Source organism: Ambystoma mexicanum, chromosome 7p (assembly GCF_040938575.1).
Source record: "Ambystoma mexicanum isolate Mex_15411 chromosome 7p, UKY_AmexF1_1, whole genome shotgun sequence".
Lineage (NCBI taxonomy): Eukaryota > Metazoa > Chordata > Amphibia > Caudata > Ambystomatidae > Ambystoma > Ambystoma mexicanum.
The window spans coordinates 99,455,533-99,483,034 of NC_090939.1; the positions used below are offsets into that span (position 1 = coordinate 99,455,533).

A 27,502-nucleotide genomic window follows, 5' to 3' on the forward strand; every position below is an offset into this window, starting at 1 on the left:
CCAGCCAAAGTTATGAACTACAAAGACAGGGAAAGAATGTTGTCATTCTTCACAACTGGCTGCAGCATCAGCAGGGCATCGGCAACACTCGCAGCATACCCCAACTATACTCTACAAGTGCAGAGAAACAGGATAGAATTTAGCTCAGTCAAAGAAAAACAGAGACACAACGGCCAATATGCGTGAAAGAAAATAAATCACACATAAACAGTAGGAAGTCGTTTAGCTATGTATAATCACAATTAAACAGGATGTGAACAGGAGTAGGCACCTCACTCACGAAACACAGGTGTACCCAAACCCCCAGACAACCGCACCTATACAGGAACTAAGTATCCACCGGCTGCACTCGAGTCGCTGCAGACAGTAGGGAGGCATCACTGTAGCACAAAGCAGGAGCACCTGAGCATGACCAGTAAAGCTCAACATCGTTTGAGAGGTGGGATTGGTTCAGTGGGAGGAGGGTTATGTTTAGAAGTTTATGTGCACACCTGCAAGGAATACGCATAGTAAGTGCAGGCATCAAGCAGTACAAACACGCAACCGGAATAAGACCGCAAAAAAAGATAAACCAAGATGCCTCAGGCCCGGCCAACTTTCCCTTACAGTCAGTTCACCACAGCAGGCACACCAGATGGAGAGTCTGTAATGGTTAACCTGGAACGTCAGGGGACTTAACAATTACATAAAGAGGTCATGACTTACCTACGTGGGCAGAGGATCAATGATGCACTGCTCCGAGAGACACACCTCACTAAAAACAAGCTAAATACACTAAACAGGCAGGCGGCACGATAGGATCTACGTACTCCACGTATGTCCCTGGAGTACTAATATGGATAGACCCAGCCACACCATTCTGGATACAGGAAACGATATCCGACGAAGAAGGCAGGATGGTCATAGTGCACGGTTTCCTTGAAAGAAGAGAAGAGAAGTATAGATCATTAATACATATGCCCCTAACTATGATGCCGCAACCTTTTTCTGTTCTTTGTACACAAGAAGGCCCGTATAGGAACTGTTGGATAATATGTGGGGGGATCTCAATTGTACGTTATCCCAACACTCGATAGATCAGACAACAAACGCACACAGCCAGCCCCCCAGCCAAAGTGTTGGCTACCCTTTTGAAGGAGTTCGAATTAACAGACATATGGAGGAACAGACATCCGCACGCAAGACACTATTCACACCACTCAGAATCACATAACGTAAGCACTAGGATAGATTACTTCTTTGTGGGCAATGTAATCTATACAGAATTTGTACAAGCAGAGTACAAGACACAAGTACTATCAGACTACGCTCCCCTTCAGATAGCATGGCAAGCAGCCCCCCCAAACCCAAAATCCCTACATGGAAACTAAGAGCGGAAGCCCTGCAAGACGGGGTGTTCAAAGAACACATCAGGGGAAACATTCAATACTACTTTCTACATAACACTTGTAGCATTAAAACAGCTGACACTGTGGAAAGCTTTCAAAGTGGTAATTAGAGGTGAAGCCATGTCCAAATCAGGGGGGCTACAGGCAGCAATCACCAAGGAGTTAAAATCGGCAGGAAAAAAAACTAGAGATAGCGGATAAGAGAACAAACAATCCCAACATGCACACCCCTGTTCTCACCCAACTGAAGCTTGAATGCATGCAACACTGGGATAGATTAGGCAAGCTGAATACAGCAAATACAACGAAAGGTTGCATGCAGAGGGCGACAAACCAGGCAGATTACTGTCATGGCTGTATAAGAGGTACGTCAGAAAAGAAGTAATAAGCACCATTATGGATGAAGCAGGGACAACATGTACGACACACAAGGACATAAATAACACCTTCAGGGAGTACTATAAAAAGCTCTACACAAATACACAGGAGACGCCACAAGCGGATCTGGTAGAGGCCTCAGCACTGACAAAACTCCCGTGTCTTGATGGGGTGGCAGCAGAGCTGCTAGGAGCCCCCATCACCACAGAGGAAATTAAAGGCACGTTTGGAGACGTACCAATGGGTAAGACACCAGGCATGGATGGACTCCCAAGCAAGATCTATAAAGTATGCGAAGCGATGCAACACCGCTCCTCGGTATATTTAACAAAGCATATGGAGTAGGGAAGCTCCCTAAATCCCTGAGAGAATCCATAATCCTTCCTCTCCTGAAACCGAACAAACAATTCACAGACTGTGGATCGTACAGGCCACTGTCCCTCCTCAACCAAGATAGTAAGATACTCACACCGCTGTTGGCCAATAAACTGAAGAAAGTGATAGCAGATTTTATGCACCCAAACCAAGCAGGGTACGTTCCTGTTAGGAACACAACATGGAACTTGTGAAAGCTACATCATACTATACAAAGCACAAACTGCCTCACTAGGGACTACGTGGTAGCCTAGGTGCCATTAAAGCGCTTGATTCAATAAACTGACCATGGCTCAAAGCCACGGTGCTGAAATTCGGACTAGGGGCAAACTTTATCATATGGGTGATGTTACTATATAACAAACCTATTGCACAAGTCAAAACCGGGGTAGCCAAATATCAGAGCAATGGGAACTGGAAAAAGGAACCAGACAGGGATGCCCCCTGTCCCCGATGTTATTCATATTAGGTTTAGAACCCATAGCTGCATATGCTGGGGCTGGCATAATGCTAGACGGCAAGTACTATCTGGTCTATGTATGCAGATGACATGCTGCTTTGCATACAGCACCTGGAAACAAACGTAGAATATGTACTAGAAATACTAGACAGATTTGTGGAACTATCAGGCATCACCATCAACCTAGAAAAATCGTGCCTGTTTCCACTAGCAGGGTTCAAAGGGCTGGCAGTAAATAAGATACTTGTGTTGCAGGTATAATGGCACACAACCACGTTCAAATTGGGTGTGGATATCTACCATGACCCGCAAAGAGAGCATGAAAACAATACCCTACTAGCGCTATGAAACGTGGGGTAGTCCATAAACGTCTGGGCCCAACTTCCTCTATCTCTCATTGGCAGAGCCTCGCTATTAAAATTGGTGGTGTTGCAGATAATGCTGCATTTCTTTGGCAACATACCGTACAAAATACCCAAGAAGTTCTTTACAGAACTAGACTAATGTGTCGAATGCTCCTGTGGCATAATGGGAGGAGTAGGTTGGCCTTGACCACACTGCGCCACCCATATAAGAGCGGAGGAATCCGACTGCCCAATTTCGAATTCTATTTTCTAGATAGCCAGGTGCAGTTTGTAGCAAGTTGGCTATCGGATAAACCCTCACTAGACACTTATCTGTTACTAGAACCCAGCAAGCCCTTCTTCGTTAAAGAATTGTGATGGTTGAATAGCATCCACCTGGCACATCCCCCCACCTGTACACATTTGGAAAGAACATCTGGCCGAGAGCATGCAAAATACTGCAGCAGAACACCCCGTTCTCTGCACAAATTCCATTGGTTGCGTTGGAGGCAGATGCCCAACAAACAAGGCTGAACAAATAGAGGCATTGGGAACCCTTGGGTGTAGCAACAGTAGGGGACCTGTTCATGGAAGGCGAGTTGACTAATTTGCAAAGATTATAACACAAACGGGCATACATAAAGGGCAAGACATCAGATATTTAAAACTGGTGAAAGCACTCAAATCAAAATGTCCAGAATTATTGCAACAAACGAATTCTAACAACACAGTAGACACCATGTACGAAGTATCGTAAGGGGGTCACACCATCTCCCGCATATATGAGTTACTAATCACCAGCGGGATAGACGGAACACCACAGGTGCGGGAAAAATGGGAAACAGACAGACATTGGGGAACAATTCACAGACACTAGTTGGAAACACGTCCTGGTATACCACAAACGTGTATCCAGAAACGCGAGGCTGCAGCAGATGCAATTATTTATCACACACAGGGCTTACCTCACACCTAGGAACATGTCCTAATGTAGCAGGGCGGAAACACAGCAATACCCTAAATGCAGGGAGATAGAGGCGGGCATGCTGCATATGTTTTGGACATGCCCAATAGTCCAGCAATATTGGGCAGCGATCGCAAACAAACTAGCTCAATCAGACATCACACTGAACGGTGTCTAGTCAAATGGTCGACAGACAAATGGTCGACACAATTTGGTCGACACGACAAATGATCGAATTCTTTTTAATTTATATATATATTTCTTAGGTTTTCGTTTAGGGAAAAAAGGGGTTTTTAGCAAAAAAAAGGTGGGTTGCGGGGGCCCCCCCCCAAAAAAAATAATTTGTGAAAAAACAAAAGAAATTCGACCATTTGACCTGTCGACCTTTTGGTGTCGACCATTTGTCCTGTCGACCATTTAGATTCGACCAAATGACCTACAACCAGCAATATTGGGCAGCGATCGCAAACAAACTAGCTCAATCAGACATCACACTGAACGCTTACTAGGTAAATTCACCAGGAAGAAAAAATACAAGACCTATTGAGAAACTTAGCATACATACTGGCGAAGCGCAGGGTAGCCATGGGGTGGAAATCCCCAGAGAACCTGAGGGTGGAACTGTAGGGGCAGACTTGAAGAGATGGGTAATGGCCGAATCAGTAGTGTGGCAGAGAGCTATTAAAACAGCTCAAACAGGCAGTGTGACGCATCTGCAAGATTGGTAAACATTAATCCAAACAGTATTCGCACCCAAGGAGACGGGAAACTAATGCAATACCCCGTACAATTAACAGATGCATTAAGCCACGCGTAAGCAGCAACAGACTGTAAGGACTGCCTGCGAAGTAAACAAAATATAGTACAACAATTCTGATAGTGCACAAGTTGTTTCTTAGTTGAGGAAGGGAGGAGGATGGGGGGAGTTGACCGGTTTCTGAAAGAGAGTTTACATCGGGTATGCAACAGTGAAATGTTTCTGGTATGATGTTGTAAACGAATTTAAAAAAATTGTTTAAAAAACCCCAAAAAAACAAAGTTGTCCCGTGGAACTCATGAGAAACTTTTCAAGTCCTAGATAGATTTGGTGCATTCTGTTTTTGAACTACCTAGCACACGGCCAATCAGGTTCCTTATATTGCCTGGAACAATATTTCAATATTTATTTGCCACAAATGTCTTGGGAGACAGTTCGATATCATGCTATGGTCAACCTTCAGATAAACCAACAAGCATTATCTTCATTATATGGGAAACACAGAGGTTCCCTTGATTCCTATGAATTTTCAAAGACCAAAATTGTTGTCTTTTTATGGATAAATGGACAAACCAAAGGAGCACTAATCCCTTTACTCCGCCTCGTCCATCGGCTGCTACAGCCGAATCCCTCAGTTCTCGATTTGGCCAGCATAGCCAGATAGAAGATCGCAACCAATATTGTTTTTGAAGAAGGCAGAACACAGGATTGCCGAAACAGTAGAGATTGATGGGGTATAGAGTGTAGCCTGGTACAGTGGGGACAAACAATGATATTCCTCATAGATCTCTCCCCATAGGTGTTGAGAATGAAAGGTTTAATGTGTTGACCCAGATCCTTTGTACCTGGATTATTAACTGTCTGGGAGGTAGGCGAGTGGGCGATGGTGGGATTATTGTATGACCGAGAACCCGTTTCTTGAGGTGAATGAAAGTATTGTACACATTTCTTTCAGTGATTGTGATATTTGAATTTTTATTTCAGTCATGGTCATTTCTTTATGGCCATGAGAGAATAACAGGAATCTAATTTGTAATGGACAGACTGCTTCAGTTGAATTGAATTGAATTGATATTTTATTTATATCGCGCTCATACACAGGTGTTTCAGAGCGCGACAAGGCAAGGGAGGGGAACAGGGGAGAACCAAAAAAATAAATAAGTAAAAACAACGATCTTACTAGGCCCAGTGACATTGAGAACGTGCAAGTGCATGGGAGAGAGGGAGGGGAAACGTGCATGGCAGGGGGAAAAGTGGAAAGTGCGGAGAAAAGGAGAAACAGAATAAATAATAATAAAATAAATAAATAAGAGGTAATAGTGGTAGTGCAGCCAGCAAGTGGCAATTGCTAGGTTTAAGGCAGCAGACAGGGTAAGTCTGATAAGTGCAGGAAGAACAAAGGGGGTAATGTATGGGTACTGATACAGACCCTAGTGCAAGGGGTGGCCCAGGGGCAGTGCGGGAGGGTGGCAGGGTGAGCAGGTATCTGGGCCCAGAGGACAGAGGGTGGCCAGGGGCACAGTACCAGGAGAGAACAAATCAGCAGGGGAGAGTGGGAGCAAAGGCAGAAGCAAAGAGGATGGTCTTGAGGTGCTTCCGGAACCGGAGATGGTTCTCCTCGAGTTTTAGAGTGGCAGGGAGGCTGTTCCAGAGGGAGGCCCCAGCCGCAGACAGTGATCTACCCCAGCTCGTTTCTTTGAAAAACAGCTGACCCTGAGGTAGAGGAGCGAAGGGCTCGAGTGGGGAGGTATTTGTGGAGGGATAGCTGAAGGTATTTTGGACCCAGGCTCCAGAAAGCCTTGTGGACAATGCAGAGGGTTTTGAATTTAATCCTTGCATCCACTGGGAGCCAATGAAGTGATTTCAGAGCTGGAGAGATACGATCCCAGGGCTTGAGGCCAAGGACAAGTCTTGCAGTCCTGTTCTGGATTAATTCCAGAGGGCAAAGAGTAAAGGCAGGTAGATTTATAAAGAGGCTGTTACAATAGTCCAAACTAGAGAGAACCAGAGCTTGGGAGACGGTGAGCTTCTGGGGGAAGGAGAGGAAGGGCAGAGTACCTCTGAGGGGGTCTAGTAGGAAGTTTGACTTTTTAGAGACCTCAGAGATGTGGGCGGAGAAGGAAGGTGTGGAGTCAAAGAGGACCCCATGGTTCTTAGCCTCGCAGGTGGGGGTAGGAGGAGGGCCAAGGGAGGACTGCCAGAGAGTGAGGGGAAAGGATGGTGAAGGTGTACCGATGAGGAGGATCTCTGTCTTACTACATTCAGACAAAGATCATTGGCGGCACACCAATCTTGAATGGCAGTTAGGCAATCAGAGATGAGAGAGGGAGAGGAGGTGCCCGAAGGTAGCCTGAAAATGAGTTGAGTGTCATCAGCATAGCACTGGAAATCTGAGCAGAAGATGGCAATGCATTGGGCCAGAGTTGCCAGGTATTGGTTGAAAAGCCAGGGTGAGGGGTTAGACCCATGGGGAACACCACAGGTAGAGAGGAAGATAGATGATAGGTAGGACCCAAGTTCCGAACCACCTTGCATCTCTTCTGTTTTTTGGGGGAAGGAAACCCTTTGTCAAAATACCTCCCTCTTCCTTGGTATCTTAGTGGCAGGTGACCCCTTTGCTGTGACATCACTTCCTGAAGGAGTGACTGGGTTCAAGTTTGGGCCTTATGGTCAACCTCTACCACCCTCTCCACTCCGTAAATCCTAGAAGTTGACCCCCATGAATCAGAGGAGTGAGAAGGGAGGAAAAAAAATGCTGCATTTGACGTTATGCATTCAATTCTCACTTGGTGCTGCAGAGGTACGTAAGAAGATGCAAATAGAGTCACTGATGATTCAGAACTGTTGAATTGTAGCCCTGGAACACGCGCTTGGGTGTGTGACTCTTGTGCCCAATTCTAACTTGCCATTTGCCTCATGCAGACACACTGTTTTGAACACCTCCGCTTCACCATGTCTTCATTACCCTGTTGCAGATTTAGGAATTTTCCGCCGGATTGCGATGGTGCTCTATACAGACTGTATCCAGCAGTGCAGCCGACCAATGTACATGGTAGGTGGCGCCTCAGTGTGATGCAGGCATCTGTTTGCAGTCAATATTATAATACTTTACAGGACTTGGACATTCCCTTTTGTATGGACACCTAAAACTGGGGTATGTTACCCAAGACCACCTCCCTCATCACAGTACTCACTGTTGTGGCTTAGTTGCTTTCTCAGAACCTATACCCAAACTTTGTTTCATAGGGCATGACCTTACCAGCTCATACCCTTACCTTACAGAATGGCATAAGAGGGTGGTGACATCATAACTCCTCCTGTTTTTTGGAACAGAAGGGTCAGGCTGCAGCGGGGCGCATGAGCTTTCCAAAGACACCAGCACATGGTTGCGATATGGTACACCATAATTTCAGCCTTGTTCTTGTGGTGCCCCTGTTGATTTCCGGCAGAGCTGCAGGTCTGCGGTGGGGGGCGGTGACGGAAAGAGTTTGGGTGCTGTGTATTGCATAGGGGAGGGAGCAGGGCCTGCACTCTTGTTGATGTTGCCCCGTTCCTCCCTGGAACCTGTATGTTAAGCACTACTGCTAGGCAATGTGGTGCACACAGAAGCGCGTGCTTTCATCAGTCAGTGATAAAGATAAGAAGACAGGTAAGCGGTTGTGTTGTTCTATACATACAAAATCCTTCCTCATATAACAAAAATGAATAGATTGTCAAATGTTCAGATCCCACTCTGAATGTCTTCGGCATTCGCCTAGAGGGAGAGTTAAGGGGAGGGGGCGGTCCTGATCATGATCCCATTCTAGGACTAGATTTGGGCATACTCTGGGCTGCTGAGATTCCATAGGGAGATTGTCAGGACAGCATGCAGTTAACGTCCCCATTCCTCTCCTAGACTTCCAAAAACTAAAGAGGCATGGCCATTATCTTTTTTTTCCAACCTTTATTTATATTTTACAATAGAAATGTACAATACAATTGTTAGACAAACAATCCTGAACTAAAATAACTAACCAAATCACAGCACCATAACTATAAACAAGTGCATGAAACCTATATACAATCACAGAAAAACCCCACCACTCTCAACCAAAGAGATGACAGAAATTTGAAATGAGACTAGTACACATCAGTAGATTTCCCCCAGATCTCATCATAAATGACCAATCTATTGTTTTTCCTTAAATCACCATTTCAACCTTTGCAAGTTTGTGCATTTAATTAATCCATTCATCAAACAGCAGAGCAATCTTGGATTTCCATCCCCGTAGGATTAACCATTTGCCAAAGATAGCGCCTCTGAACAGCCACTTTTTCTGAGAAACATTCAAGACATTCAACTATTCATCATCACCCAAGATCATTGTTTTGAAATCAAGGTCAAAATTCGAACCTAACACAATCACACATGCCTCACATACTTTCGTCCAAAAACCACAGACTCTAGCACAGCTCCAAAGCATATGCTCAGGTGTACCGACCTGATGAACACAACCGCAACATTCATCCGAATCCGAAAGACCACGCTTCATCAAACGTTCCGGGCACCAATAAACTCTATTCAAGATCTTAATTTTAAGTGAGCAAAGCATTACATTCCTACACATACTATGCCAAACAGCCGGGGTAACAATTGGGTCAATTCTCCTGCTCCATTCCTCCTGGAGGTCGTCATTACTCCTGTAATTCACAACCATCAGCTTGTATAATCTACTAGTCAATCCTCCTTCACCTTGTTTCGGTTTAGTCGAAAAAAGATTCAAGTCTAAGATATTTGACCAGTCAACTTCACCAACAGATTTCTTCAAACGCCTATAATCAACCTTCGAAAAACCAAAAATGTCCCATTTCTCTTTCACTTCTTCTGCAGATGGCCACCTTCCATCTCTCTCAAAATCACCGATCCATTTCACTACACCTAAGAACCACTCGGGCCAAAACAGCATCCTTCCGTTATCTCTTATCATTGAATTTAACCAAACTGAAGCTTGCAGTGATTTTAGAGCATCAACTCCCAACAGCTCTAGCAGATTTCTCCAAGCTTCCCGTAAAAATTCCATGGTAGGTAATTTCACACCTCCCAACTTCGATTGAGTAGTCAAGAGCGCTCTCGGCTCAACGGACCAGAAACACTTGCCTACGCAATAGACCAATCATCCGACTTATTATCCAGAAATGGAACAAATGACTGGGCCGAAAACACCAAATGATAGGCTCAGAAATTTGGCACCCCTAGCCCACCACAATCCACTGGCAGCTGAAGTTTCCAAATTTTGAGGCTTGCGATCCCAAATAAACTCCTGCATTGATCGCTCTAATTCCTTCCAATAGTGCGGACGGATCCTCAGAGGCAACATGCTAAGAATGTAATTCACCTTTGGGGCCAAAGTCATCTTGAGGGCATTGACCTTACCCCACAGCGACAGATGCAATAATGACCATCTCTCCAAATCCATCTTGAAGTCCTTACAAACCTCCTTCAAATTCTCATCAACCATGTTGTCAACCAGATACCTAAGTAACATATTCTCGTGTCACACCACCTGAAACCCACGGACTTGACCAAAGACTTATCACACGAATAAGTAAGAGGCATGACTTCAAATTTTATCCAGTTAATTTTGTAACCAGAAGCCTCATGAAAACTGGTTAAAAGTCGCATTAAAATGGGCAGCAAACTACTCAATTCTTGCAAGACCAGCAAAAGATTGTCCGCATAGAACCACACCTTCTGCATAACTCCCCAACAACTCACTCCAGACAAATTCCGAATCACTCCTGAGCGCAATAGCCAACGGCTCATTTGCAATAATGAATAAAAGTGGCAAAAGCAGACATCCTTGCCTGGTACCCCTTTCTAGTTGAAAGGATTCTGATCTCAAACCGTTTGTTTTCACATCCGCTGTAGGATTTGTATGCAATAACTTAATCCATAAAATATAGTCCTTACTTATATTCATCTCGCATAGAACAGCTTATAAGTATTCCCAATTTACTCGGTCAAACGCCTTTTCGGCATCGAGACAAAGGACTGCAATAGCACCATCTGAGTTCAAGGCCTGACCCATTGTTTGAATCAATCTGCGGATATTGCACGAGGTATGCCTGGTCTTTATAAATCCCGATTGATTATCATGAATTAATGATGGAAGAAACTTTTCAATTCTCAAGGCTAGGACCTTGGACAAGACATTATCGGTATTAATAAGACTGATAGAGTGGTATCTAGATGGCCAATTGCCATCCTTCCATTTTTTTAGAAATACCAAAATCGATGCATGACTAGTACCCTTAGGTAACATGCCGTCCCTTCGGGATGCCAAAAACATATCCTTCAATAAACCAAGGGCCGAATTTGGTAGTATTCTGTAAAATTCGACTGGAAGCCCATCCGGCCCTGGGGACCTACCAATTAAATGTTTGAATTGCAGCCCTCAGATCCTCAGCCGTCAGTCTCTCTTCAAGGAGAAAGCTATCTGCATTAGAAATCTTTGGATTTTTAAGGTTATGGAAGAAATCTCTCCCCTATACCTGAAATGCCTGACTCATTACGATACAAATTAATGTAATATTTTCAAAATATACCGTTAATCCGTTTTGGATCAACTTTGCCGTCGGGATGCAAGATCGAAGTGATTGCTGCATCGGAATTCCTTTTTCTTAATCTATACGCTAGCCATCTATCACATTTCTCACCCCGTTCAAAATAGGTACACTGTGAGTAATATAGGTTACGTTCCGCCCTCTCTGACAGAATATTATCCATCTCTCTTTTCAGTTTCCATAGTTCTTTTAATTTTACAGTGTCCGTCTGGTCAAGCATCAAATCTTGAGAGATATCTCTTATTCTCAGATCTAGTTCCAATCTAGTTCTCTCACCTTTTTTTCGCTTCCCGCTCGACAAGCCCAGTAAAACCCCCCCTGCATGGTGCATTTAAACCCCTCCCACACGTTCTGCAAATTTATCTCATCTGAGCGGTTCTCTTCCACAAAGTGGTTCGCCTCAGAAACAATTTGGTCAAGTATATCCTCGTCGTACAAAATGGAAGTGTTCATTTTCCAGGAAAAAGACTTGCACAAATCAAATTTTGGTTTCAGATGCATTTTGATCGGAGCATGATCTGCTAATAAAATATTTCCAATATTATTCGAAAGATCATTCTCAGTCAATGCCCCACTAGTGAATAGCATATCCAGCCTGGAATAAGTTCCATGTCCCCGGAAAAGAAAATATACTCACGCACATTAGGGTGTTCCAACCTCCAATTATCCTTTACATTGTGTTCTTCCAAAAGTGCCTTTAGAGCAAGGCTATGAGAATCAATTTTCCCATCCCGTCTATCTTTACTCCTATCCACAATGGGGTCCAAAATTGTATTAAAATCACCCCCAAGTAGAATATTTGGAGAATTCAAGTCCTGAATCATTTGAAAAAATCGTCTAAAAAAAGAACCATCATCCACAGAAGGAGCATATATATTGCAAAGGAGCATATATATTGCAAAGAACCATAAATTCCCCCTGAGTCTCCACCAACAAGGCAGCCAACCTCCCTTCTTTATCTGAAAATTCTTTCAGGACTTTCAAGGGGGCCTTTTTACAAATAAGGATTGCAACTCCCCGAGACATAGATGTAAAAGACCATCCAAAAGCATACCCAATCCATTCCTTTTCCAATCTTTTTATCTCATCACCCAATATGTGGGTCTCTTGTAAAAAGCAGATATCGGCTTTCATGTCATCCAAATAATTAAACATTTTTTTTTAATTCGATTATTAATCCTGTTAACATTCCAAGTTACCACACACAAATCCCCACCAGGTTTCCCAATCACCTTCCCCCGCCATTCTCTCACTGTCGCAACAAAGTACTAGTCTCAGAAATAAACAGACTATACAAAAAACCCACCCTCTTAAGAAATAATCGAAGTCGTGAAGCCCTCGCAACCCAGAAAAACAAAGGATAAACATCCAACAGGACCCATGTGCCAGGAACCCCTCCCAATCCCCGTAGAACTCAAAAGAAAAACAACACAGATAAGATAAAAACAAACCTAAAGTGTTCCTGACAACTCCCAGCCAATACCTAACAAACAAAATTCCAGCCCTGGACAAAACATTCAAAATTGACATTCTCAAAAATTGGATACATTTCAACCACACACATAGACCATACAGATCAATTCAGCACCCGCTAAAGAAGAACAACAACTTCCTGAAAGAATTCAGCAAACAGCCCCATTTTCAGTTCAAACCTAAAATAAGGTACCCAAGGAGCATCCAAGAAAGAACCCAGATAAGCCCATACTCTACCCACATAGTCCTAGACTTAAAAGAATAAATGGCAAGTACCATAATCCCATATTCAAAGTACCACGGAAGCCCCTCCAATCGAAGAAAGACTAGTAGAAGATAATATGTATATAAATATACAAAATCAAAACAAACAAAACCAAACATATATCACTCACACAATTCAAATTTGCATTCACTGCGTAACCAAACTAGCCTAATCGTGTGCACCAGGGGATGAAGCAATATATAAGTGCATCAGAGAAGCCAATCACATCCACTCAACATCATCACTGAGCGACGAAATATTAAAATTCTCAGTTGGCATTCCATCACGAATAAGGTTGATAAAACACAATGCAACATAACAAATTGAGCCATCACCCCACAAGTCCAACCACCCGCGAGTCATTTGTGGACCCACAAACCACTAGTCCAAAACCACCCCGAGTCCAAAACAGAAAGTAATTTGGCCCATCCTGCAAAAGAAATCACGTTACAATGAGAATCAGATAACATCAAAACTGTTCTATGATTTTGTATTGGAACCCGCCACCCACGAGTCCAAAACCGAGAATTTAGGACAACCTGCAAGAAAAATAGTTACGACCAGCTTATTGTAACATATCAAATTCAAAATATAATTTTACTGAAATCACAATCCGGGCCACAAGCAAAACACCATAGACATCCACAATCACGCCAAATATGCCGACCCATTACACACATGCACCGGTGCAAAACACATACAGGCCACAACAATTAAACAAGACATCACATAACAGGCCCTTCACCATACCCTTACTATTGTCTTTGACAGACACGTGTTTTTCTTGTCCTCAAGAACAACACGAAGGAAACCGAACAGGACACTTACAGGTTTCTAAAATACACACCAGAACTCCTCTCGCTGTCCAGAAAGCAATACGCTCCAGCCATTCCAGAAATAAAGTCTGTCCTCAAGGTGCTCCACCACACATGCTCCCAGTGACTTCCACCAGTCACTGTCACTGGGCCACGAATCATGCCAGTCCCATAATCACTGGCTGGACTGCCATCTGCGCCCCTTAAGCAGTCACCCGTACCGCTCCATGTCCGATTCCACGCTCTGACACTCATCCCTCTCCCTCAAACGCTGCAAACGTAGCACGCTCGGGAGTTCTCACACGTTCCAGCCCTTCACGCCGGAACACAACACGATGACGCCTCTTGGTCAACAGTTCTCCGCGGATCCTACAGGGGACGCATCCCCGCTCTATCCCCATTGCTGTAACAAGTTCTCCTTGGACATTGCGCCGGGAACCCTGAATGGGGGCACGGCATAGGAAGCTCCGCCCCCCCTCTGCCACACGTCTCTGCCTTCCTGTTGTACGGAGCAAGGTGGATCTCGATGTGCCGAATCACTCCAAACAGCAAACTGTCCGGCACGGCTCCGCACCACCTGAGAGGAGCTGAACTCCGCCATCCCCCTTCGGGCAGACTCAACGCGGAGAGATTAGAACACACCTTCCCGGCAATTGCTGCAAAGCTGCAGCAGCTACCAACTCCGCCCGACCAGCATGGGCAAGGGCTCCGGGAGAGCAGCAACCCGCTGGGTCACTTTCTCAAAGGGTACCAGCGACTTCACCGCACTGTGTGCCGCCCACTGCCCCCCCTTCCCACTAGCATGGAGAGGGGCGCAATGAACTTCCGTCTTGATCAATCTGGAGACTCCAAAGAGGTACAATGCTTAACAGTACCCCTTCGTCTGCACAGGGCTTAATGTGCAAATCAGCTCCGCTCACAAACCGCTGGACGCTCGAGCTCAGCACCACTCGGCCTGTTGAGACACCATCCGCAGGTCAGAGAACCAAGAGCAATATAACTGGCCTGACCCATGGGACGTGGGTACATGGAGGGCGATGTTTCTTGGACTTCAACTCCTGTCCCCTCCTCAACAAGATCCCATCCTCATCGCCAGTGTAATATTTAGGTACCTGAAGAACACCTGGACCAGCAGGTAAGTTACTTGTATGCAAGTTGCCAGGAAGAAACACTGGCACGTCCCCTCATGCCAGGTAACATCTCAACTCTAAAGTATGGAACCTGCATTCACAACATAACATTCCAACACTCCATACATACTGACATCACCACATTCCACATACACTGACATCACCACATTCCACCATTAGTGATGTCAGCATTTCAAATGCACATGACTACCCCCCTCCAATCGAAGAAAGATTAGTAGAAGATAATATGTATATAAATATACCAAATCAAAACAAACAAAACCAAACATATATCACTCACACAATTCAAATTTAAATTCACTGCGTAACCAAACTAGCCTAATAGTGTGCACCAGGGGATGAAGCAATATATAAGTGCATCAGAGCAGCCAATTAACATCCTCCATCTTGGTACCTGAAGCAAACCTTGAGAACCAGAACCAAAAACTGAATATTCAGAAAAAAAAGAGAAACACTGGTGACTGATACCATGTACAAATCACCCTATCCACGAAAAATGTAATAGAAAAACAGAAGTGGAAAAGGTCCAGATACTGTGAAACATCATATCAGTCATAAATAGTACAATATCCATACAGTTGTAATGAAATATCAAAAAATAATAAAGTGTACAAATACAAACATTGAGCTACTGTAAGAGGTGTGCATTAGATTATTTGCGAATTATGTTATAGTATAATTGAACCATAATATACCATAACATTTCTGATGAGAAAGCACTCCCCCAAAATTAAAGCACCCCTGGTTTAGCACTCAACCCACAAACTACATAGGGAGGTGGCACCACCAACAAAAAACAAGGGCACGAACGAATAACCTTCAATGGTCAGAAGGACAAGAAAAAATCCATAGATAGTCCAGATCAGAAAATACTAACCCCCAAAGTAATGCATGCAACAGAGCCACACAAACATTATCAGACAAGTGAAAGGCAACTATAACAAACTGGTGTAGCATAATGGCACCACCTCACACATGTAGTCGTCCATATTGAACTATATCAAACTAAATATAGTATAGGCTAGACATGGGGAATAACATGAACCAAACTGTACTTAGATTGACAAAAATAAGAAAAACAGAAAAAGGAGAGAAAAAAAAAGTATGAAGGAAAGGAGAAGAGTCAGAGACCTCATGAATCAATACCAGGGCCATAATCAAGGAAGAGCCCATTTAAGAAACAGAGCGGACAAAGCAATAATGATGCAGCAAAGAAAGAATAACATCCCAAAACTGAAATCCCAAAAATGATTCCCATCCAAACACTAGGACCATGTAGAAAATACCAGAAAGGAAGGACATCTCTGGTCTATGACGTGCAAGGACATTTGCACAGAGGGCACCATGCCATAGATCCACAAAGTATGAGATCAGATAGGACAAAGGAAGATATGTATCAAAAAAAGATACATATATTACAACAACAAAAAAAATACATACCAAGTCATAGTTCGGAATGTGTATTAGCAAACTAGTATCAAACCAGATCACACTACAGGGGCGGCGCGAGAACAGAGAAGGCAAAAAAAACAGTATTAATGTAGTAAGGCATATTCGTTTAAGCCATCTTAAGCATGAACAAGGGGAGCGAGCGGAAAGACATAGGGGGTCATTACGAGTGAGGCGGTAAGGGGTTAACGGTGCCGGTAAAGGTGCCGGAGCCGTCAACCCCTTACCACACCCCATTACGAGTCTGGTTGTGGGAACCCGCTAAGGCGCCCTTAGCGGGTCCCGCGAACAGACCAGGGTGCTAACAACGGGCCCGTTATTAACAGACCCGTTGTTAACTCCCTCCCCATTCCCATTGAGCCCTATGGGGCTCGAATGGGGATGGGTTTCTTGAATGAGGAATTACCGGGCCCTCCAAGGTTGGAATGGCCCGGTAATTCCTCATTCAAGAGACCCGGTACCCGGTAAGGGGGGTAGCCATGCCGCTAATAGCGCCATGGTTACCTCCTAACTCGTAATCACCCCCATAGTCCCCAGGGCTAATGACATCGTTCTCCAGATACAGGCAGTAGAGATAAAAGTCTGTGTGTTATTTCAGTGCATAGAAGGCACTGCAAGTCCATCCATACTCATGTGAAAGCACGCCGGTTCTCACTGATACGAGGCACGGTCTGCTGCCAGTAGCTCTCCGCACATTCCCAGTCTAAACCACCCGACATCCTTAACGAGTACAGGCAATGGCGTGGCACGTCAAAATTTGATTTACGAGGGCGCTGCAAGAACGGCATTACTACGTTAAGCACAAAAGAGAAACGTGCCTCACGAAGACAGGAACGCTGGGTCAGCTGAACTGATCAGAAACACTTAGAAATCCAGGTTCTTTACTCAGAACACCCAAGGCAAAGCATATGAAGGAAACAATGCAGAGTCCAACTTTGTTTACATTTGTAAAAGAAACGTTAAACTGATCTGTAGTACAGGCGCTATTTTCTTTGATGAAAATAACCTTGAGGCAAATACAAAGACAAAAAATATGATAAAATAAAAATGATAATAGTACCAGCCAGGAGACAGGAAACATCAGATTAACTTATGAAGAGGTGGCAGCATCCCCTTTACATTTTCCTAACCACTGCAGGGCTTGAGCGGGGTCAGAATTAGTCATTTCACCATCAGGCAACACTAGGGTCCTCACATTATTTCTGTTATAAAATACTTTCACGCTCAGCAGGTTGGCTAGATTTTAGCACCCTTAAAAGATCTTCTCAGCAGCAGAACCTCTTTGGGGTAATCAGGATATATGAACACAGGGTTACCTTTATAGCTGGCATTTCCTTTGAGTCTAGCAGCATTCATCAGACCTTCCCTTGTTTTGAGGTTCATAAAAGTAACCAGGATGTGTCTTGCCCTGGACCCTGATGTTTCCCAATTCTGAAAGCATGATCAATATCACTCGTGGAGATGGAACCAAAGTTGAAGCTTTCCTTAAACACCTGAATTACTAAAGGGATCAGGTCCTCATTCACAGATCCAGCGCGACCCTAAACACCAACCAGTCTCAAGTTTTTACCCCTTAGTTTCAAATCCAGCTCCAAGTGCTTCTCTTTATCCTTTTGCAGATCAAATTTCAGATTGTTATACGCCCGAACGCTTCCAGCTATTTCTGTGCCCGTAGTGATTGATGTTTTCTGCAGATCAATGACTCTAACATCCAGCTGGGACACTTACAAGTTAAGATCTGCCATAGATAACTTGACTTCACTGACATCTTGTACAACTTGTAACAGAAGAGTGTAGATATCTTGAATGTTGGGAGTGTCACCCATCTCCAAGATCTGCTTGGGTTTCTTAGAAACCGGATTTTCAGCCTCTTCAATCTTCTTCTTTGAGTTCATAATCTTCAGTAAAATCTTCAGGGAGAGGGCCCAGGAGCAACAGGACTAGGCTGCTGCTTCAATGCCCAACATTCGGGCGTCTCTGCATGGTCATTATCTAAGGGTCTACAAGAAGAAAGGGAAAGTGTAAAGACTTGGCGAGACGAGGACCCAGACGCTGTAATATGATATGATAGGTTATTTATAACGCGCTTAATACCCAGAGGTTTCTAAGCGCAGACCCGGGCATCGAACCTGTGTGGCTCTGTGTCATCTTGCTTCCAACGCGAGTATGTTGCCCTTGAGCTATCCTCCCGAGACAAGGAACAAGTCACTTACCTGTAACTGTTGTTCTCCAGCATGGGTCTGGCATGGATTCACATGCTCATGAATATTCCCTGTCGTCAGGCTGGGAATCCTCGGTAAAGAAAAATCAGTATCAGTTTCGTTTCTGATCTGTCTTTCGTAGTAGTAACCAATCACTGATCTCTGCGTCATACTGACCACAGCCAATGACTGCCATCTCCCTAAGCCCCGCCTCTGGCAGCCATCTTCAGATTTGGTAGCACGTGAAGTGGCAGTATGACCAAGTGAAGAGCCGCAGAGGGGTAGGCGGGAGGGTTCGCATGTGAATCCATGCCAGACCCATGCTGGAGAACAACAGTTACAGGTAAGTAACTTGTTCCTTCTCCATCATGGGGTCTGGCATGGATTCACATGCTCATGAATAAAAGAATACATAGCTGTACACACATGCACAACCACGGGAGGTGGCAAAGGCTCAATATTAAGCATTCCATCCAAAACTAAACATTAAGCAATTCTTACCTCCTCACCAGGCTCACCTTAGGCGAACGGGTTGCGCAGCACTGCTTGGCCGACCCTGGACTCCTTCCTGGAATCCCGATCGACGCAGTAAAATTTCGTGAAGGTGTGCGTCGACCTCCACGTAACAGCCCTGCAGATGTCCAGCAAGGGCACACCAGATAGGAACGCCGTGGTAGCTGCGATCGCTCTGGTGGAATGGGCTCTCGGACGGCCAGGCAGCGGTCGGTTTGCCAACCGATGACAGTACATGATACAGCCGGAGAGCCATCTGGAAATGGAAGCCTTCGAGAGAGCCTTCCCCTGATTGACAGGTCCAAAGTTCACAAAAAGTTGTGACGTCTTCCGAAAACTCTTCGTGCGGTCCACGTAGAACTTCAGCGCTCTAGCCACATCCAGCGAGTGCAAAGTCCTTTGGGCCGGCGACGAAGGCGACGGGAAGAAAACAGGCAACACCAAGGGTTCGTTGAGGTGGAAGTCCGACGGCACCTTGGGCATGAAGGAGGGGTGCGTCCTGAGCACTACCCTCGTGTCGTGAAAAGTCAAGTACGGGGGCTTGCAGGAAAGGGCCTGGATCTCTCCCACCCGTCGTGCGGAGGTGATGGCCACAAGAAACGCTGTTTTCCACGACAAGAACTTCAACGGAGCTGAGTGCAGAGGCTCGAACGGAGGTCCCATGAGCTTGGTCAGCACCACGTTGAACTCCCACGCCGGAGCCGGGGCCTCCACCGGCGGGAACGATCTGAACAGTTCCTTCATGAATTCTTTCACCAGACGATGAGACCACAAAGACGTCCGTCCCGTGGTTCTGGTGTATCGGGAGATCGCAGCAAGATGAATCTTGATGGAAGCGTGCGCCAGCCCAGCCTTGGCCAGCGTCAGCAGGTACGGCAGTACTTGAGGAGCCGTAATCCGTAGAGGGTTAATCTTCTGTGCGTGGCACCAGACAGAGAACCTCTTCCATTTGTGTCCGTAGCATTTAAGAGTTGAGGACGCCCTGGCCTTTGCAAGAACCTCTCTGCAGTCGGCCGGTATGTCGTAACCTCCAAACTCTAACGCTGCAGGAGCCAGGCCTGCAAGTTCAGCGACTTTGGGTCGTGGTGGAGGATGGCGCCTCCTTCCCTGGAGAGAAGATCCGCGTCCACTGGCAGCTTGATTGGCAGGGACGCTGACAAGTCCAGAAGGTCCGGGAACCATATCTGCCTCGGCCACGCAGGTGCAACGAGGATCATCCTGCACCGTGACCTCTTGAGCTGGTTGATGAACCGGATCAGCAGCGGCAATGGAGGGAACGCATATAGGAACAGGCCCTCCCAGGGGAACGAGAAAGCATCGCCCATGCTCCTTGGCTGGGGAAACCTGCTGGCGAACCTCCGGCACTTGGAGTTCGTCGCCGTCGCGAACAGATCGATCTGGGGTGTGCCCCACCGTCCGAAGAGGCGGTCCACTAGATCCTGTCGTAGTTCCCTCTCGTGGCACGAGCGCAGCTCCCTGCTGAGCGAGTCGGCGATGGTGTTTTTTATCCCTGCCAGATGAAACGGCACCAGAAACATCCCTTGGGCGACGGCCCAATGCCACAGATCCTGAGCCTCCTTGGACAGGGCTGGGGATCTGGTACCGCCCTGCTTCCTGATGTAGAACATGGTGGTGGTGTTGTCGGTGAAGATCCTCACCACCTTGCCCTTGAGGGACGGAAGAAAGTACCTGAGGGCCCAAAACACTGCACGGAGTTCCAGGACGTTGATATGGAGGGACTTCTCCGTCGCCAGCCAAAGGCCCCTCGCATGCAGATTTTCGGTGTGCGATCCCCACCCTTCCAGGGAGGCATCCGTGGTCACTGTCTTCTGGTGGCCCGGGGTCTGGAAGTCCATGGCCGCCATCAGATGCGCGCGGGTGCCCCACCACCGGATCGCTCGTCGGAAGCTCTCGTCGAGTGTGATCCTGTCCTCGAAGCTGCCCTTCGTCTGTATCCAGCGAGCGTCCAGGAACTCCTGTAACGGGCGCATCCGAAGCCTGCACAGGTGGATGAGATAAATGCAAGAAGACATCATTCCGAGGAGGGACTTGATGGACCTCACCCTGGCCGCGTCCGCAACCAGCATCCGCTGCACCTTGCCCAAGATGGCCCTCGTCCTTTCCTCTGACGGAGAGGCCAGAAGCGCCACTGTGTCGAGCTTCGCTCCCAGAAACAGTGCGTCTTGAGCGGGCACCAGGTGGGACTTGGCGTAGTTTATGGAGAATCCCAGGTCCGTGAGTAGTTGGACGGTCCTCGCCGTGTGCTCCGCGGCGAGCTCCTTTGTCTTTGCTCGGATGAGCCAGTCGTCCAGGTAGGGGTAGACGTGGATCCCCTCCAGGCGCAGCCGCGCCGCCACCGGTGCGAGGCACTTGGTGAACACCCTGGGTGCCGACCTCAATCCGAAGGGAAGGGCTCTGAACTGGTAGTGATGCCCTTGGACCACGAATCTGAGAAACTTTCGGTGTCCCTTTAGGATGGGGATATGGAAGTAGGCATCCTCCAAATCCAACGACGACAGGAAATCGCCCTCCTCCAGTTGACCCAGGACGTGCTGGAGGGTGACCATCCGGAACTTCTGTGCCTTGATGAATTTGTTCAGTCGTCGTAGGTCCAGGATGGGACGCCATCCTCCCGTCTTCTTCTTCACGAGGAAGTATCTTGAGTAAACTCCGGAGCCCCGAAGCCTCTTTTGGATGAGCTCGACGGTGCCTTTCTTGAGCATCGCCTTTACCTCCAAGAGAAGTTGAGGGACGTGATGTTCCTTCCTGGCCACGGGGGGGACGCGCGGGCTTTTCTTTAGAAACTCGAGCGCGTGACCCTGGGCCAGGGCGTCCAGCACCCAACGGTCGGTGGAGATGGACTCCCACACGCTGACAAAGCTCGCCAGCCGGCCTCCCACAGGGGTGCTTCGGTGGGGGCCCGACCCCACAGCCGGTTCAGTCCTGCTTCGACGAGGCTTTGCCGCCTTGTCCTCCTTGGCGACGACGGCGGGGTCCGCCCGACTTGCCTCGTCCCCTGTAGGCTTCCTGTGACGACGAACGGGCCGCTTGACGATAGGTGGAAAATCCGCCGCCGGAACCTTTGGAGGCACCCTGCTTGCCTCCGCCGCTCCGAAAGGGCGGCCGTCGTTGCTGGAGAACACCAAGAGCCCGGGCCGTCTCTGTGTCCGTCTTGATGGCTTGTAGGGAATCGTCCACTGTTTTCCCAAACAGGTTGCTCCCGTCGAACAGCATGTCCAAGACTCTGGTCTGCACGTCCTGAAGGAAGTCAGTTGCCTTGAGCCATCCACTCCGTCTAAGGCACACGCCGTTGCCCAAGTGGTGAAATCCAGTGTCAGCAATGTCCGGCGCTATCGTGATGGCGTGGTCCGACGCCACTTCTCCTTCCTGCAAGATCTCTAGGGCCTCCGCCCTCTTGTCGTCTGGTAAGAAGTCCAGCAGGGGGGCGATCTTGTACCACAACTCCCTGTCGTAGCGGTCTACGATAGCCAAGGCGTTGGCAGCCTTAATCGTCGTCGCTGCCGATGAGATGACTCTGCGTCCCATCGTGTCCAATTTCTTTCCCTCGCCGTCCGGCGGGGAGATTGACGTAGAGGCCGAGGCCCCCCCCGCTTTCTTCCTGGCCGCCGCGGAGACGACCGAGTCCGGGGTCGGCTATGCCCGAAGGCACAAGGGGGCCGCGTCCGGGACCCGGTACTTCTTCTCGTACCGATCCCTTCTCGCAGGCGTTGTGGATGGGTTCTTGAGGAGGGCGAGACCCTCATCCCAGATATCGTCCAGTAGAGGTACAGCGAGGACCGTCTTCCTCTTGGTCTTGCGCCGTTGATAAAGGAAACCTTCCTTCTTCTCTTCCGGGCAGAGCTGGAAAAGCTCAGATGCCTTGGCGATCATGGCATGAAATAATCCAATCTCGTCGGGCAGGGATGCCCGGGGAGGAGGTGACGACGGGAGATCCTCGTCGTAAACCTCGTCGTCTGTGCCCGTCGCGGCTGTGTCAGTCCCTGTATCATCCCCACGGGTCGTGGACGGGGAGGAGGGCTGAGCAGGGCGCGATGGTTGAAAAGGAGGTGGAGGATGAATCCTTCTTCTCTTAGGAGGAGGGCTCCCAGAAGGGCCTGGCTCCGGGTCCCCCGTCGGGAGAGGTTCCTCCGTTGGTGGTAACGGCAATCTCATCCTTATCTCCGAGCATAAGGACTGTATAGCGAACAAAATGGCCGCCGAGTTGTCTTGCGGCACTGATTGAGGGGAGTCCGACAGGCGGTCAGGAGCCCTGTCGGCACCCTCGACGTTCTCGTCGTCTCCTATGTCGGGGTCCCTCCCGACGGGCTGGTCTTCTTCCACGCCAACGCCGTGGCTTAAGACTTCGATCAGCTCCTCCTCAGAGGTTGAGGCCGAATCCACGACAACCTCCTGCCCCCCCTTTTTCTTCTCCATCGGAGGTTTCACGGGGGTCCTGTCGATGGGCATGAAAGAGGACTCCCTCCGCGGTGGCAGGGAGACTCTGGGCCCCGAGGTCGCCACCACTGGTGTAGCCCCACAGGCTGCGCCAGGGCCGCCGCGACTGTCTCGATAGAGGCCTTGGCCGGGTGGATTAAGGCTTTCACCAGCTTAGGTGCGCTCAACGCCTTCTATTTGGGGGGAGGGTCACCGCCTCGCTCCCCCTCCGATGGGGCCTTCGAACTCGACCGGGGTCTCTCCAGGAGCTTCGCCGGGTGCTCGGCCTTCCTCTTACCCGAGCCAGAGCGTTGGCTCGTGGTTGATGGCGCCGGGGAGGATGCGCCCTGCCTGGCGCCCGTAGAGCCCGACCGTTCGGCGCTCCCGGTGCCAGCGGACTCACGGTGCTTGGCCTTCTGTTGGACCACCGTCGCCGGGGCGCCCTCAAAGGTCTTAGAAGACCGCTCGGACGACTTCTTCTTCTTCTCGCCTGACGGGCTCTTCCCTTCCAGCCAGTTGGCGAGACGCAGATGGCGGTCCTTCATGGTCCGCTCCGACATATTGCCGGAAAATGCACAGTCCTTCTCCACGTGTGTCTTGTCCTCATGCAGGCAGTAGAGGCAAAGGGAGTGTTCGTCCTCCTTAAAGACATTCTGAAGCTGGCATCCAGGGCAGACCCTGAACAGCTTTCTGGGCGTCGAGCTTCCCTTCTCCTGGGCCATGATCGAGATGGGCCTGAGAAACTTCTGGAGTCCTCCAAAAGCGTGGCTCGACGAAATCTTCACCCTTGAGGGGCGTAGAAGAATCCGACACGGGTCCCCGTTGATCGGATAAAGAAACGGTGGAGCTTGAGGCTCTTTTGACCGAAAAAGAGAAAATTTTCCTAAGAAAAAGCACGAAAAAAAGCACTAAAGCTCGAGAGCAATAGCACGAGGATCCCAACACTTGAACGTGCGGTAAAAATCTGAAGATGGCTGCCAGAGGCGGGGCTTAGGGAGATGGCAGTCATTGGCTGTGGTCAGTATGACACAGAGATCAGTGATTGGTTACTACTACGAAAGACAGATCAGAAACGAAACTGATACTGATTTTTCTTTACCGAGGATTCCCAGCCTGACGACGGGGAATATTCATGAGCATGTGAATCCATGCCAGACCCCATGCTGGAGAATGGGAAGATACATTGCCAAGGCTTACCACCACTTGGTCCCGTGAGGTAGCACAGGATTAAAAGTGGTGGTGAGGCCGTGTAATTTCCCATTTTTGGAGTTCATAGGACGCCATGGGAATTTTAGGGAAATTTCTGCAAGTGTTGATTCCGCCGTTTTGTGGCAGAATAGTGGAGGATTTTCCTCCAGGGCGATGCTGGAGGTAAATCCTCCAAACTCACAAGTCGGCGGTGCAGTAAAAATGGTGGTAATACATTACTGCCTGAAAAAGTGGCTGGAACAGAATTACCACTCATTTTTTATTGCACCGTCAAACTTGTAATGAGGTGCAGTGTTTTGCAGTCCCGCTCAGTGATGTGTATTTTTTATTTTAGATGCAACACTTCTATTTGATGTATCCTCATTAGTGAGGAATGTGTAGAGGAAGGAGGTCTAGGGTAAGCCTCCTCCCTCATCACAGTACTCGCAACCCACCCAGTAGGTATGAGGGGGTCTCGTCTTACCTAGTGATAGGCTTGGGTAGGACAGGAGAAGGCATGATGTCACCACCCTCTTATGCCATTGGGTAAGGTAAGAGGAGGAGCTGGTGAGGTCATATCCTAGGAATGGAAGTTTGGGTATGTCTCTGAGAAAACAACTAAGCGTCATTAGCGAGTACTGTGATTTAGGAGGAGGCCAAGTGCAATGAAGGTTACTAGGCCATTAGTGACACCCTGTAACTCATCCACAGAGTGGGTCTGTCTACAGTCAGTGGTGAGGTGTCTCTCTGAGGTTCCCAATTAGTGTTTTGAAGGCCTGTTAGAGAAGCTATCCAGTATTGCCAAACCTCTACGATTCGAGCCAGAATGCTGAACAATCAACGTAGTTGCTTTGAAGAAGGAGCTAGCAGAGAAACCAGCTTGTCCAATTTTAGGATACAGAAATCAAATAGGATCACATCCATGAATGATGTGTGAAATCCTGTACTAAAAAGCATGTAGCGGTGCCTATACATGGTCCATAGTAGCAGTGCCCTCAGATGTTGTGATGTGTCTGCACGCCTTCTTCATAAACAAATAAGAGTGAACCTTAAAATGTTCTCTGCCTGCCTAGATCAAAGATGGATATTTCAGACTCTGGAACCTCCTCCCAGTCAACACCAGACTCGTTCCCTCACTTTTATATTTGAGGAACGAGCTTAAAACCCTCCTCTTCAAAGAATGGCTGCTACTTAACACCTAGGTCCACACCCTCTCCGCTCCCCAGCTAACCTGAGACTGGGCAATCTACTCCCCCTTGCTCACTCCTCTGGTTGCCTGTAGATGCCTTCTTGTCTAATTGCCCACCCTCCCCCGTTATTCGCTCCCTGCTTCCTTGTATTGGTACCTTGCAACCTGCTTCTCTCGACGTGCCCTTCCCCACCTTTGAATTGTAGAGCTCTATGTTGCTTCCTGAAGCTAGGTCTGCACTCAATTAATGCCCGAATAATAACATTTCTAATAGTAAGAATTTCAGGCCTGAAAATTTTTGGCCAAGTGTAGGCTGTAGATCTACTGGTCCCCACTCTAGAGGATCAGAAACTGCTAGAGTGCAGTCTGAATAGATGAAGTGAACACAAAACTATCCCCCTTTCCCGCACAACAAATGGTTTGGTTCCAGGGCATTGTCTTATATTCTGTTTTTGACAGACAGTCTGGGTTCCAGCATCTATATGGGGATGGCGGGGAACGCCTGCTCCATTAGTGCAATGCGCTATGCCCAGACCAAGTGGAAAGGGTTAATGTAAAGAAAAAGTATATGTTGGCATTGGTACGAAGTTGTTACATCACCAGGCTTTTTTTGCTGAGTTTTTTGCCAAAATTATTCGGTCTAAAAAAACTCATTAAAAATATGGGTGGGGGGGTAGGGAGATATAAGGGGTAGGGGGATGTGGGAAACAGGGGCTAGATAATAGGGAAGGAGTTAAATTATTCCTGCCTATGCATCTTCCCCAATTGAATGATCCCACCCTTTGCAGTTCCCCCCGCCAAGCCTTCTTCCAACTGAGCTGCAGTGCTTCACAGCCCTTCTAGTTTCATGCAAAGCAACTATAAAGGCTCTAGTGCGGGGATCTGCAACCCGCAGCCCTCCAGATGTTTTGGATACATACATCTCCCATGATTGCTCATTTTTTACTTTGAACGTTAGGACTTTTGGGAGATGTGGCCCAAAACGGCTGGAGAGCCAAAGGTTGCAGCGCCCTGCTCAAGTGTGAAACAACCCTGACATGTAATGTTGTTTTGTCTCCTCAGGATCGAATGGTGCTGCTCATTGTTGGGAATCTCGTGAATTGGTCCTTGTGAGTATCCTTTCAAGAGCTCTGTATCCTTCATTCTTCCCATGGCCAGGCAGAACAGAATCCCAGATCTGTCCCGGTGTCTTTTTTTGTTTGGGGTTGGGGGGTTGCGGTCGAGCAGATCTTTTGGTAACTGTATACTGTATACTCTGATCACGTTCAAGAAGGCCATGTTCATCTCTGTGGGACACGTTTCTTGCCATATTAAGCGCCTTTTTTGGCACAAATGTTATGGCTACCAGTTTCCCCCTCCAAGATTGTACAAGGGGAAGAGATATAGTTGCTGTTGGCGCCTTGTGGTTGTACTCTGTGCAAGACTTTGGCTCTTAATGGTTGACCAGTCTACGTCGTTGACCATCGGAGGGGGAGCTAAGACCATCGTCATGTGTGGAACATAGCTATGGATGCAGCATGGGGTAAAGAAGAGTGGTCAAACACTGGTGGCCTGC

The 27,502-nt window shown here is 47.6% G+C and overlaps 1 protein-coding gene across 3 annotated transcripts in view; it reads left to right on the forward strand.

The window, feature by feature from the left end:
• The window catches only part of SIDT1 (SID1 transmembrane family member 1), a 737,146-nt gene that overhangs the window by 617,557 nt on the left and 92,087 nt on the right, over positions 1–27,502 (forward strand). For all 3 annotated transcript variants that reach the window (XM_069635864.1, XM_069635865.1, XM_069635866.1), the window contains 2 exons: positions 7,642–7,718; positions 27,010–27,056. In XM_069635864.1, the coding sequence (XP_069491965.1) occupies positions 7,642–7,718; positions 27,010–27,056 (124 nt within the window). The remainder of the gene's footprint in view (positions 1–7,641; positions 7,719–27,009; positions 27,057–27,502) is intronic.